The sequence below is a fragment of the Rattus norvegicus genome, chromosome 11, assembly GCF_021556685.1.
Source record: "Rattus norvegicus strain SHRSP/BbbUtx chromosome 11, alternate assembly SHRSP_T2T, whole genome shotgun sequence".
Lineage (NCBI taxonomy): Eukaryota > Metazoa > Chordata > Mammalia > Rodentia > Muridae > Rattus > Rattus norvegicus.
In genome coordinates this window covers 43,156,049-43,169,574 of record NC_141544.1, presented here as the reverse complement: position 1 = coordinate 43,169,574, position 13,526 = coordinate 43,156,049, and the positions used below count along the sequence as shown (strand labels likewise).

Here is a 13,526-nt window from a genome sequence, read left to right as displayed (position 1 = left end):
ACTGGGACAGCTATAGGGAGACAGGTTGCAGAGAGAGAACAAGCTAGACACAGGTGAAGACAGAATGGGCCAGAGAATGAGAAGGAGCCAGGAGATTAGAACAGATTGCCAGAGTTAGTTTGAGGCCAAGCAGAGCAATTTAGAAGAGGCTGAGAGAGAAGCAAGATTGAGTCAGTCGGCCTGAAGAGAGTTTAGCCAGAAGAGCTGAGTCGAACCAGCCTGCCAGAGGTCGGAAAGAAGTAGGAAGGGACGAGCTTATTCTGCAGTCAGTCTCAGAGACTGAAAACATTCTAGGCCTAGATTAGGTTGAGCGGAGGCTACGAGCTTCCAGGACTAGGCCTAGGTTAGGTTAGCAACAATTAGCTCTGGCAGGTAAAGGGTGCATTCCATTTCCCGTTCATACAAATTTGGAGTTTCTACCAAGGAGGTGGGGACTCAACAAAGCCACGTGGGCCAAAGGAAGAAGGAACAGTTCATATCATCTTTGGGTACCTACCTTTGTCCAGAAAGGGTACTGAGGATGAAGGATTGCCAAACAAGCCTTGTACTACGATAACCTATGTCCCTGTTACCACATGCAAAACCCTACAGACAGCTGATGTGGCTGAGAACTAGCTACTCAGTGTCAAATAAGTTCTAACAGCAATTCCCATCGTGTGGAAAGGAAGATGAAGGCCCGGGGAGGCCAAGAAGGCCACCTTAAGTCTTAGTTCCCTAAGTCAGGTCAGTGGGCATGCTGTGGACCCTTCCTGTTGAGTGGACTTACTTGCCCATTTCAGACTGTGCGTGTGGAGATGTCTTCACGGTTGTTTACATCTATCGAATAGAAGGAGAATACCAACCACGGGAAGGGGGCCTCTAAGAGGACCGTCAGCTCATTTGCTGTTTGGGGGGGGGTTTGTTTGTTTTTTATTAAGAAAATCAGCACACAGGAAACGAACGAAGCATTTCTAGTAGAATTGAAATCTGCTCATGGTGAGCGGAGCCGTTTCAGCCCTCTGGGATTGAGACTGCTACCGTTCAGAGCCAATGTGCTCCTTCCAGTGTATGGTCCCCATGGTAAAGGCTTGGTCCCAAGAGAGATACTCCTATGAAGTGGTGGGCCTTATAGACAAGTGAGCCCTGGAAAGAGGCAAGGGTTGCTGACCTTTTTCTTTCTCTTTAGCTTCCTGGCCTTGAGTTGAGTGGCTTTCCTCTGCAACACACTCCCAACACAGCGGGCTGCCACAGGTCTAAAGCAGTATGGTTGACAGGCTGAAACCTCCATACCTGGGAGCCAAAATAAACCTATCTCTATAAATCGATCTTTCAGGAATATTTATGACAGTACCAGAAAGCTGAGCACCACGTGGATGAATTAAAAAAACCTGCCTCTTCCTTGCCCTGGCCTTTATGATTTGTTTTTGGACAGGTATGAATAAAAATTGTTGACTTGGCGGTTGAGTGTACTGACTGCTCTTCCAGAGGTCCTGAGTTCAAATCCCAGCAACCACATGGTGGCTCACAGTCATCTGTAATGGGATCTGTTGCCCTCTTCTGGTGTGTCTGAAGACAGCTACAGTGTACTCATATACATAAAATAAATACATCTTTTTAAAAAAATAATAAAAATTGTTGCACTAGAAGCTTCATATTGAGAAAAACAGATTCCTGCTGCCTAAAGCTGTATCACAAAGCAATCCCCCCAGGTGCTACCATGCATAATAATAATAATAATAATAATAATAATAATAATAATAATAATAACAATAACAATAATACAGGAAAGGTTGCTTGTCTTCCACTTGTACAGCATTTTCTGAATATTTGACAGTGCCTCGTTTATTTAAATGATGTGAAATAAGGTATTAATATGCCGCATTCCAAAAGTTAACGTTCCTCTCTTACACTTTCATTCTTTCATCAATCAATACTAATTTATTTTATATCGGTATTTATAATTGTCATGTTGTCATCTAATCCATATTCACGCAGCTTTCTTTGTACAAGACAGTAGAGGTTACTATGAAGGTACTCCAGTTTTGGAGAATATCATTACGAGTTGGAGCCCCAAATTTGCCCCCACCCCCACACGGCCCAGCGAATTTCATTCCTCCCTCTCTCCAACCCCGCCCACCCAGAAAGCCTCCTAATAGAAAAGGTGCCAAAAAGCCAGATCCCGCATTCCAAACATTCCCGACACCTGTCCCAACCCCCCTCACCAGAAGTCAGCCGCCACCCGGAGCCACCCATCCCACCCCACCCCACAAGCCCAGCATGAAGCAAACAACTCATTTGCCTTTACCTACAGTCTACAAAAAACTTGCACGCCACAGTCTGTGACTAGAATTTTCTGGTTTCATCCTCTGAGACTGAAGAACTCGACGGGAGCCTATTTCCAAATAAACCTGCCTTTTTAACTTGTAATTTGGCCGAATTGGCTTATTTCTACAGCGGAGAAAACCTATAAATATTCATAGATGATTCTACATTGGCTCAATCAAGCTATTCTCGTTAACTTTTTTTTTTCTTTTTTTTTTTTTTTCGGAGCTGGGGATTGAACCTAGGGCCTTGCGCTTGCTAGGCAAGTGCTCTACCGCTGAGCTAAATCCCCAACCCAATCAAGCTATTCTCAATGACAAAACCCGGAAAGATAAACAACTCAAGCTGGTGTGAGCAATGACAATGGCACTGGCTCTCATAATTGCAGACCTGCAAGTCTGTCGGGCTTCGGAGTTGTCGTATCCAGTGGCTAGGCTTTGGTTTCTCTAGGAATCTCCGTGGTGTCTCCTCACCATCCAGCGGCAGCTTCAGTCTCACACTAGTGTCCAGATGCGGGCAAATAGGACAAACACATGGAACTTGCTATTGTTGCCTTTCTCCTCCTCTCTAGAGTAGGAACAATGTTTCCCCGGGACCCAAGGAATAGGGCCTCTTGTTGCTCTTTAGACCAAAATGTAGCAGATGCCCATCCCCCAGCCAAGCTCTGTGCTCAGAGGAACAGCGGGTACAAGGGATGTCTAGTTTTCAGATCAAGTCTCTGGCAAAGGACTGTTTGCATTCCTATTAGGCTCCGCCCAGCAGTTATTTAGCAACAGCCTGGTGGGACTGGCTTATTATAAAAGGGACTTTTTGGCCTCCCTTCTCTCCTCTCTCTCTCTCTCTCTCTCTCTCTCTCTCTCTCTCTCTCTGTGCCCCTTTTCTTTCTCTGCCCCCTTTCTCTCTCTCCCTTCCCCCTCCTAACAACTTTCCCCCTCTCCTCACGTGTCCCCGGCCGGCACCCCTCCCTCTCCCTCTCCCCACCTCTCTCTCTCTCTCTCTTTCTCTCTCTCTCTCTCTCTCTCTCTCTCTCTCCCCCTACCCCCTTTTCTGGCCCTCTCTTTCCCTGTCCCCCTCCCATGCCCGTAAATAAACTCTATTCTAAACTACACCTGTTGTGTGGCTGGTACTTTGCGGGGGAGGGGAGCCAAGGGGACGGGGGGGTGGGGTGGGGGGGGGGGGGGGTGGGGGGATGCTCAACATGGGCCTGCCGGGTTTCCCCTCCTACAGTACCAAACCGAGCTCTACATCTATATCCTTGGTTTTCTAAAACATATCAGTTATATTGTTAAAGTTCACTTGAAGAGGCCATCCGGTTGCCAAGGCCTCAGAACGGCATGGACCATGGAACCCCTGGCCAGGAAGATCTTTAAAGGAGTTTTAGCCGTTGAACTTGTGGGTGTTTTGGGAGCTTATTTTTTTGTTTAAAAAGATGAACTCAAACCAAGATTTCAGGCAAACAATGAGCAAGGCATTTCCTTTTCATTTTGGAAGTTTATTACAAATCCATTGAATAGTACGGAATGTATGGCCTTAGAAAGATCAGGAAAAATGGTTGGATAGCAAAACTTAAGGATTTGATCAATATTTATCTCTACAAGAAACCAACAGTATCTCTCAGGATTAAAACTCCACAGCTGACATGGATGGAGTTCCTAATGTGTGAAACAAAATATAAATTGTAAATCAGGTCTTATTCTTTGAGCTTGAAAATGCTGACTGAAGAATGGTTTATTGTGTTATCAATAAACTTTAATTTATGCAACTGAAAATAAAATGTCTATTAAAAAAAAAGTTCACTCGAAGAAATCTTGGGCTACCTCTTGGGATAAGACTAATTTTTGAAGCTTCATGGTTATTAGGCAATAGAAGAGATGTAGATCGGCTCAGCAGATATAGGTGCTTGCTGCCAAGCCTGATGACCTGACTTCCATACCTGGGACCAGCATGGTGGATAATTCCCCAGAATTATCCTGTCTCAGGAAAATAAAGATCATACATACATGCATAGATACATACTGTCTTTATGGAAACTATGACCAAATTAAAGCAGAGTCTTGGATTAGAAGAAATCTCACCTTCCTCTGTTGGCTATTGTTTTCCTGGCTATGGTAAGTACCCTAAAAGAGCCAACTTAAAGAGAGGAAGGGTTGATTGCCTCATGGCTTCAGAAATTTTGGTATACAGTTGTTCAGCTGTGGACCTATGAACCCCACGAGGGGCTGCAGAGGTAACCCAGTGTGTAGAGGACTGGAATTCCGCCTTGGGTTCAAAACAGCACTGCCTAAAATGAGATCCTAGAAGCACAGAGGGCAAATCAGGTCCACCAACTGGGGACCAAGACTTTATCAACCCCTGTGCTAGAAGGGACATTTAAAATCCAAACCAAAGCAACTCCTAGCCTCACTCCCCAAGTAACAGAAGTGGAAGCCAGAGACAGGAAACCAAAATCTAAATCTCTTTCATTGTGCGTCTCTGTCTGTTCAGTGGTTTCTCTTGCTATCCCAAACTCCTGTATGTATTATCTCAAAGTTGGGGGAAGCTATGAGGCGCCTTCCCTGGAAAATCTCCGTGGGTTCACCTTGTCACGCTTTGTGATGTATGACTGGAAGAGTGTGAAGGATGCTGAGCTTAGGCAGGAGGTGTAGTTCAGTTGACAGAGTGCTTCTTCTAGCGGGCTTGGATTTTCAAGATCAAAGACCGGGATATTAGAATTGTCAGGCAATTCTAGCGGCAAGTGTTGAGTGGCAATTCAGCAGATGGCATGCGTGTTCTATGAGAACCACGGCGGTTCATTTTGGCTGCCATATAACTGCCTCTTTGGGATCAGCCCTCTGTTATTTTGAGGCTTAACCAACCACAGATCAGAAACATTTAGAAAAAATATATACCTGTGTGGAACAGGTAACAGGTATTTTCTTCTTATTCCCCAAACGGTGCAGGAGAGCAGTTACCTGCCCAGTATTGACTGCATTAGGTGGCGTGCTAAGAGCGTGGCACTCTGAGTAAAGGACTCAGGCAACCTCAGGTTCTGTCATACTTGGGGATACTGAGGGGCTGCATTTGTTCATTTGTTCAAATGTAACTGCCGTTACACCTACCTTTCGTTCATTATTTTCTCCTGTTTTCTTTTTTTGCTTGTACGCATGTTGATGTATCTGCTGGCCCGAGAGACTGTAGACCCAGATGGTACTGGGATTCCTTTTAAATCTTGCCTCATGGGGCCGGTGAGATGTCTCAACGGGGAAAGGCTTGAATTTGAACCCCAGAACCCAGGGGAGGATTGACTCCACAATGTTGCCCTCTAACCTCCACATGTGGCATGTCCCCTCAACACACACACACACACACACACACACACACACACACACAGAGATACCACATGCCTTGTGTAAGGCTTCTGTATATTTTTGGAAAAATATGAAAAAACATTCCCTAAAATCCCAACTGCCCATGCCATTGAGAGCTTCCTTTTTAACAGTCCCGCTTCTTTCCCCCACTGCCTTCTAGGCTGCGCTGCCTTTTGGGCAATAGCAGCATGGAGATCTTGAAGACAGAAGTTAGCCCAGAATGGAGTCAGGTGGGGCCCATCTGGAAGGAAACACCAAAAAGAACCATTTGCTTTCAATTCTTTGAAAGTAGTCTCTTGAGCCTTTAGGGAGGGAGGTGTCTTCTGGCCACACCTGTGACTGGAGCCAGCGTCCCTTTCACAAACTGTAAAGGACACAGGACTGACCAAAATATAACTCCCATCCATCCATATTCTTTGTCCTCTGAATGATGGTTCTGTTTATACTCTTTTCAAAGTCAAGCTGTTCGGAGGTTCCGGCCTTCGGAGCTTCCCAATCCACTTCCACGTGAGCAGATGGGTCTGCGTGAGTCTGTGCTCCAAAAGAGAGGACGAGTGGGCGGTGGTTGATGTGTCTGCTGCTCCTTATCACTCGCATCTGTTTACAACCCGCCCGCCACATTTCTAAGTAGGTCCACTCTGGTGCAGCAAGGGCTGGCCACAGAGTACAGCCCTTGTGAGATTTCGTCATTTGCCTCAGAATGTGGCCACGGGAGATCTGCCTGGTCTGACGGGAGACAGGTGGAAATCTAGCAGTAGCTGTGCAGACATGGCTGCAGGGGTAACCCTTCAGAACAGAGAAATGTTAAAGTTGCAGTGGAGGCTCCCAAAGTCTAGCTCACAGCACACATCTCTAGAGCCAGTGCTTTTGGTTTTTGGTTTGTTTGTTTGGGGTTTTGTTTGTTTGTTTTTGTTTTTTTTTTTATGGAACGCTTTATGAATTTGAGTGTCATGCTTGCGCAGGAGTCATGCTAATCTTGTGTCATTCCAATTTTAGTATATTTGCAGCCAAAGAGAGCACGAGCCCTTGTTTTATAGCAAAAACTAAATGGGGTTTCTACCCCACCTTTGGTTATTCAGTTCCCAAATAAAGTCACAAGACCTTTACATTTATAGTAAGCCATAAAGCACTAGAGCTGGACAGATACCAAACCTCTAAGCTATTTTGACTACTTCCCTGTCAATACCCCTGACATATAACTTGCCATAGTCTGTCTGGGCCTCTTTTATTCCGACTGGCTAGTCCTCATGGCTGGTTCTCAGGATCCCTTACCCCATGGTACCTTCTCTTCTGTCTTCCTCTCCTCTCCTCTTTGTGGTCTCTGTCTCAGAGCTCATGTCCAGTCCTGGAAGTCAAGTTCCACCTACCTCTCTTCTGCCCAGCCACAGGCTGTAAGCATCTTTATTCAACCAAGTTTTAAATTAAGGAGCAAGGTTACATAGTATCACCCAGTGTAGTGAGAATTCCCTGAGGTAACTAGACCTTGGGGGACCAGTATTTAGCTTTACAGTACATAGTAACAGGTCAAACCTCAGCACCCTCCTTTAACTCTCCCAAACACTCAACAGTCAATGTAAAGCTGTTAGCATTTTCTCTTAAGCTCCGCCCCAGTTACCTGGCAACAGCCAGGTGTGCCTGACTCTCTGGAAAAGGGGCTGCTTGCTTCCCCCACCCCTGCTTGCTTCCCCCATCCCTGCTTGCTTCCCCAATCCCTGCTCATCCCTTCTTGCTCTCTGCTCTGTCCCCTTGCCCTTTCTCTCTCCATTCCCTTCCCCCCACCTCTCCAGGTGCTCATGCTGATGGCCAGCTTCTACCCCCCCCCCCCCCCTCTGCTTCTACTACCCTCTCAACTCCCCTCCCCATGCCCTGAATAAAGTATTCTATTCTATACCTTCGTCCGGTGGCTGGTCCCTCAGGGGAAAGGGATGACTCAAAAGGCCCTTTCCAGTATGTATGTAGGTCTTAAGTTACCCACCTCAGAAAACATGGAGCTTTAAAATCAAATCTCAGGATGGGACACAGAAGATGTGCTTGTTTGGACTTCCACTCTCTTGTTCAATGACCACTCTGCAGCTCAACAGCTGAGGTGCACGGATTCCCAAGAACACCAAAGCTGAGCCTGTCATCCTCACCTAAGCCCTTTGTGATTCTGTCTCAAATTTCTAATTCCTCACCCAGAGTAACTGCCTTGATGTCCAAAACAGAAGTAATCCTGTTGCTTGAAAAGGAAGAATCTCATTTGCATGAGCCTAGTTTAGAGTCTTCCGGAGTCACAGAAAGAGGTACTCAGGATTTCACGATTCACGTTTGAACCGTTGGTGCCAACTAGTTGTAAACATTTAGAAGGCAAGTCCTAGTCTTGGGAAGAGAATACTGAGGACAACAGCCTACCCAGTACCTGCCCAAGCTTTCTGCCTTCTGGCTCCCTCTGCCATGGACCAACCCATTTCGACCACCACGTTTACCGTCCCATGTTGAACCATACCTTCTAAACTGTGAGCCAAGATAAAACTGTCTTTTCTCAAGTTGTGTCTTTCAAGTATTGTGCTCCACTGGGGGAGAAGTAGCTAATGAAGAGGTAGAGAAAGAGAGGGGTGTGCAGTGTTGGGTTGATACAGGCTCAGATAACAGCAGTGCAGGGTGACAATCGCTACCCAGGATATATGGAAACATTCGGGGAGTGCCTGAGACCGAGGAAGAGGTGGGCAAGGAGGTTTTCCTGGAAACGGCTTGTTACAAGGAAGTAGGTGTTCAACAAGCAGAGAATGAAAGGTCAGCAGCTCCGCCTACTGCCTGAGTGGAGGGAGGGGCAGGAGTTGTTTTAGCTGAGGGTGGAAGCCCACTTTTGTTAGTATGCAGATGTATTCAAAGATGGATCAAATTTGGGTTTTAATGTGTAGAGTTTAACTAATATTTGGCAGATAATGAGTATCTTGAAAGGCAAGGGTGGGAGTCTAGAAATCGACTAACTCCTGAATTTTCTAATGCAGTGTTAGTTGTTCTGTGGGTGACAGCTCTCATGGAAGCAAGTGGATTTGGAAAATACAGAGGACCTCAAGTGAGAGGGGAGGCAACATGAAGTGATAGAGAATGAGTAGACTTGAAAATAAAGCCCGTTGGGGTTAGGGATTTAGCTCAGTGGTAGAGCACTTTTCTAGCAAGCACAAGGCCCTGGGTTCAGTCCTCAGCTCCAGAAAAAAGAAAAAAGAAAGCCCGGGTTCTGCTGTGGTTTGGGTATAAAACGATGCAGTGGCCAATGCTTTGCTTGGGAACCTAGCCGTGGAAACAGGGTCCCCATGTCCATTTCAGACTTTCAAGTGTTCTTCAAGCCCCCATGCAGGCATGGGTTGGGCCCTTAACTCTGCAAATGCGTTCCCAACAGAAGTTGCTATTGCTTTCCCCATGATATAACAATGCCTGCATCGGGATAGAGAAGCCAGAAGTTCAGCCATGGGAAGAGTCATCTAGAGAGCTTATCTATTACTTCTTTTTTACTTTGGCTAGTTATATACTTAATAAATTCGCTCGTTCAGTCCATATGGTTACTGTAGATCATTCTCCAGATCCCAGAACAAATGTCTCCCGTGTGTCCTCACTGTTTCTGAAAAGCCGTTGAACACTTAAGAAGGTGGAGCCTTAGGGGTTGGGGATTTAGCTCAGTGGTAGAGCGCTTGCCTAGCAAGCGCAAGGCCCTGGGTTCGGTCCCCAACTCCGGGAAAAAAAAGAAAAAGAAAAAAAAAAAAAAGGTGGAGCCTTGCTGGAGGAAGTGGATTACTGAGTGAGAGCTGCCCTACTTCCTACCCACTCTCTTCTTCCTGCTCCATCAAGATGTGAGGGACCGAGGGGCTCCAGCTGCACTCTTGTCACCACGGGCTGTATGGCTCTGCCTTTCCCTACCTGAGCAACCACAGCCCTTTAAACCTCTAAGCCAGTAGTTCTCAACCCCTCTGGGGGTCCAATGACCCTTTGCACAGGGATTCCCTAGAAGGGAAACAGTTACATTGTGATTCCTAACAGTAGCAAAAGTTAGTTATGAAGTAGCAACAAAAATAATTTTATGGTTGAGGGTCAGCATACCTGGAGGAACTGTATTAAACAGTCAAGCATCAGGAAGGTTCAGGACCACTGCTCTGAGCCAAAATAAATCTCAGCTGGGCAGTGGGGATGAATGGCTTTAATCTCTGTGTTCTGGAAACAGAGACAAGCAGATCTCATGAGTTTGAGGCCAGCCTGGTCTACATATCAAATTCCAGTAGAGCCAGGGCTACACGGAAACCCCTTTTGTTTCCTTTGAAAAAACAAAACAAAAATGTTTCTTAGGGCTGGAGAGATGGCTCAGTGGTTAAGAGCATTGACTGCTCTTCCAGAGGTCCTGAGTTCAAATCCTAGGAACCACATGATGGCTCGTGACCATCTGTAGTGGGATCTGATGCCCTCTTCTGGTGTGTCTGGAGACAGCTACAGTGTACTCATATGAATAAAAAATAAATCTAAAAAAAAATGTTTCTTGCCAAGTATTTGGTCATAGCAACAAGAAATTAACTAAAATCACTTAAGGGGGTCCATGTGGGAGGAGGAGGTGGGAGGACCAGGCAACTACACATCAAGTTTGAGGGCAGCCCTTAATGGGTGAGATCTTTCGCAGAATAAACTAAAAGACTGGCGAGATGGCACTGTTCAATGTTATCCTGAGTTTGGTCACTAGGAAGGAGAGAATTGCCACACACATGCATGCCATGGTGGAAGTGTGTCACACGATTTAATAAAAAAAACAAAACAAAACAAAAACAGGAAAGGACTAATACAGGATCCAGCCAAGAATACAGCAAATAAATGAGCACGCTTCACACCTTCATACAAACTGTCCCCTTATCCTAGTGTCCCCGATGCCTTCTCAACTTGCCTGTCAATTTCTTTACCTGCCCTTGCCTTCTGTCATGAGCATTGCTTGCGGTTTTGTCCTCAGCACTCCGGCCAACATGTAAGATAAGTTTCTGGGGTGGGGTTGGAGAGATGGCTTGATGGTTAAGAGCACTGACTGCTCTTCCAGAGGTCCTGGGTTCAAATCCCAGCAACCACATGGTGGCTCACAATCATCTGTAATGAGATCTGATGCCCTCTTCTGGTGTGTCTAAAGACAGCTATATATACTTATATATAGTTAACAAATAAATCTTTTTTTTTTTTTCTTTTTTTCGGAGCTGGGGACCGAACCCAGGGCCTTGCGCTTGCTAGGCAAGTGCTCTACCGCTGAGCTAAATCCCCAACCCCTATAAATCTTTTTTTTTAAAAAAAGATAAGTTTCTGGATACTATACCAACATACCCAGCACTTTCCAGTGATTTAACTTTTAATTGCTATGTAATAGTTAGACATATTTACCAGGTACAGTGTGGAACAGCTATACTATACAATGACTAATGGTTAGCTCAGGGTAAGTGAGACAGTCATTAAAGCAGATTTTTATTATTTATGTTGGTCTTTTTTTTTTTAAGATTTATTTATTTTATTTATGTGAGTGCACTGCAGCTGTCTTCAGAAGAGAGCATCAGATCCCATTACAGATGGTTGTAAGCCGCCATGTGGTTGCTGGGAATTGAACTCAGGACCTCTGGAAGAGCAGTCAGTGCTCTTAACCGCTGAGCCATCTCTCCAGCCCCTTATGTTGGTCTTTTAAACGAGGGCTTTTCTGTTTTAGAATTTGCTCTGTAGACCAGGCTGGCCTTGATCTCTGAGATCCTGCCTTTAACCCCAGAGCAATGGATTTAAGTTATGTGCCACCAGTCTGATTACTTCTCTGTGCGTGGGATAGATTCAGGATCCCCTCCAATGGTTACTTTGAAATTTACTGTTAATTCTTGTTAACCACAGTATCCTATGGAGAGATATTTCCTGATCCTTACAACTGTTGAACTTGAACCTATAGCCCTGGACAGGATCACACCCTACAGGTTTTTTTTGCTGTTGTTTTGTTTTTCCCAACCTCTTGTTCTTAAACACCTCTGGTCCTTGTCTGTCTGCCCCTTTGCCTCCTTTTAGCTGTGCAGTATTGATTCCCAGGTATCTACCTCCTCTTAGCCATTTTACTGGACTTGACCCATACCCCAGAAGCCCTCACTTACTATCCCAGGGGCAGCTCAAATGGATAAAGCCTCCAAAGATAATTATCCAGCCAGATGACCTTGGGCATGGTGATTAACTCAACTAGGCTTCACTCAACTGTAAAATGAGGCACTGTTGATAGGTACTGACAGAGGATTGGAGCAAAGATTAACCGGTACTCCATCAAACTCATTCCTTCCTGAAATTATTACCAAGTTGACTCAAACCCACCACTCACGTCTTTCAAGGAGCATTGTGTATCCTCCCTCCCGACACCATTTTGTGCCAGACCCACTCCCTAAGTATGTGCTTCCTTCACTGCCTGATACTTTCAGCCTCATATCTCCAGGGCCCGAAGCCATGCTGTCCCTGACCCCACTTACTTTCACACCCTTCTGTGCGCATACTTTGCAGGATGCCAACCTGCACGAAGCCCCCTTAAGAACAAAATCCTAACTTTGTTAGGGAATGGTCTCGGTAGGGCCGATTGCTTTCCAAGCAAGTTGTCCTTCAAGGAGAGGTGATGGCACAATGAGTAAGGCCCAGAGGGTCCCTCCTTTCTCTAATTCTTTTAGGCTTCTCGCCATTTTCTGCGGGAAGTAGTCCCGGACTTCCAGCCTGTGTCAGGCCCTCTTGCTTTTATACTCCTGCTCCCATGAACCTGCCCTCTTCACAAAAGTGAGGTTTCTGTAGCAGAAAAACTTTCATTTTTCACACACCCGACAGACATCGGTCGCAGCGCGCGGCAGGCGGTGAGAACTCAAGGAAAGTGAATCAGAACAGCACTTCTGCCGAGAAAGACACAACAGGATTTGGGGAAATTAGCGTTAGGGGTTCGGGAGCCCAGTCCTCGGAGGCTGCTCAGGGCTTTCACCAGATCCATACGCAAGAGACCGAAGCAAGAGACTTGAGAGACTGCAGATGCTCATCCTCCGCGCTTTGTTTGTCGCAGCAACGGGGCGCAGTCTTGCCTGGGCACGACGGCACCACAATGCACCCCCGGAGCCCTCGTCCGGACCCTGAGCCCAGAAGAACGGGACCCTCCGCAGCCTCAACCGGCGGGAAAGCGCGCTACACCGCTCCGTCACGCGCTAGCTGCTCTGCGCGCGATGGGGGCGGGGAGGGGGCGGGGCCAAGCACGAGCGGGGCGGGGCCGTGCGCAGGAAGCGCTTGGAGGCCCGAGCTGTCCCAGGGTGCTTCGCGCGGCGTGCACTCGGGTCGCTGCCGCCATCCTGCTGGCGAAAGAGAGGAGAGAGACAGAGAGGCCCGCCCGCTAGCCGGCTGGGCTAGTGTGAGCCAGTGCGTGAGGGCGCGGGGGGCCGTGTCAGCGCGACGCAGAGCGCAGCCGCCACCACCAAACGGACATGTTGGAGCCCCGCGCTGCCGCTGCCTCCCAGCTCTCCTCCAGCTCACAGAACTGAGCAGGGGCCCGCCGCCTCTGTCTGCGCTCGACCGGCCCAGCCTCGCCGCCTCGGCCGCAGCCCCTTCCTGCTCGGCCTTCGCCGCTTGTCGCCTCCCGTCCTCCTCCCCCCCACGCCCTAGGGCCCTGCCGGCTCCCGGCCCTACTCAGCCGCGGCGCGAGGTCTATGTGACCGGCGGGCCCGGAGCAGCCGCCGCCGCAACGCGAACATGGACGCCGTCAACGCCTTCAACCAGGAGGTGAGGGGTGCTCAGGGCAAGTCTGCTGCGGGCCAGCCCGGTCGCTTCTCCCGCTGCCCGAGGGCTTTAGAGCACCGAGTCGGGGCGGGGACGCTTCCTGCCCTGGGTTCCGGGGCA

General features: G+C 47.5%; 1 protein-coding gene, 2 long non-coding RNA genes, 1 other non-coding gene and 1 pseudogene across 18 annotated transcripts in view; 2 read left to right on the top strand and 3 right to left on the bottom strand.

The window, feature by feature from the left end:
- LOC134480969 (uncharacterized) overlaps positions 1 to 3,207 on the bottom strand; it is a 30,254-nt gene extending 27,047 nt beyond the window's left edge. The window contains exons 1-2 of one of the 2 annotated variants that reach the window (XR_015633731.1): positions 2,692 to 3,207; positions 1,148 to 1,269 (exon numbers count right to left, since the gene is read on the bottom strand). This is a non-coding gene — a long non-coding RNA (uncharacterized LOC134480969). The remainder of the gene's footprint in view (positions 1 to 1,147; positions 1,270 to 2,691) is intronic. The other variant, XR_015633730.1, reaches the window with a different exon arrangement.
- Positions 3,208 to 3,642: 435 nt separating this feature from the next.
- On the top strand, positions 3,643 to 3,871 carry Cebpzos-ps1 (CEBPZ opposite strand, pseudogene 1; annotated as a pseudogene).
- Positions 3,872 to 6,565: 2,694 nt separating this feature from the next.
- LOC120095710 (U6 spliceosomal RNA) lies at positions 6,566 to 6,668 on the bottom strand. Its single transcript, XR_015633835.1, has one exon. It is a non-coding gene; the product is annotated as a U6 spliceosomal RNA (small nuclear RNA).
- A 3,715-nt stretch (positions 6,669 to 10,383) lies between these two features.
- On the bottom strand, positions 10,384 to 12,861 carry LOC148002513 (uncharacterized). Its single transcript, XR_015633273.1, has 2 exons — positions 11,286 to 12,861; positions 10,384 to 10,682 (listed from the first exon to the last, which is right to left on the bottom strand). It is a non-coding gene; the product is annotated as an uncharacterized LOC148002513 (long non-coding RNA).
- A 79-nt stretch (positions 12,862 to 12,940) lies between these two features.
- Positions 12,941 to 13,526, top strand: part of Scaf4 (SR-related CTD-associated factor 4) — a 60,632-nt gene continuing 60,046 nt past the window's right edge. For 13 of the 14 annotated variants that reach the window (XM_087575439.1, XM_087575438.1, XM_087575437.1 and 10 more), the window contains exon 1: positions 12,941 to 13,409. In XM_087575439.1, coding sequence (XP_087431565.1) covers positions 13,380 to 13,409 — 30 coding nt within the window. In that variant the 5' untranslated portion in view covers positions 12,941 to 13,379. 14 annotated transcript variants of the gene reach the window in all.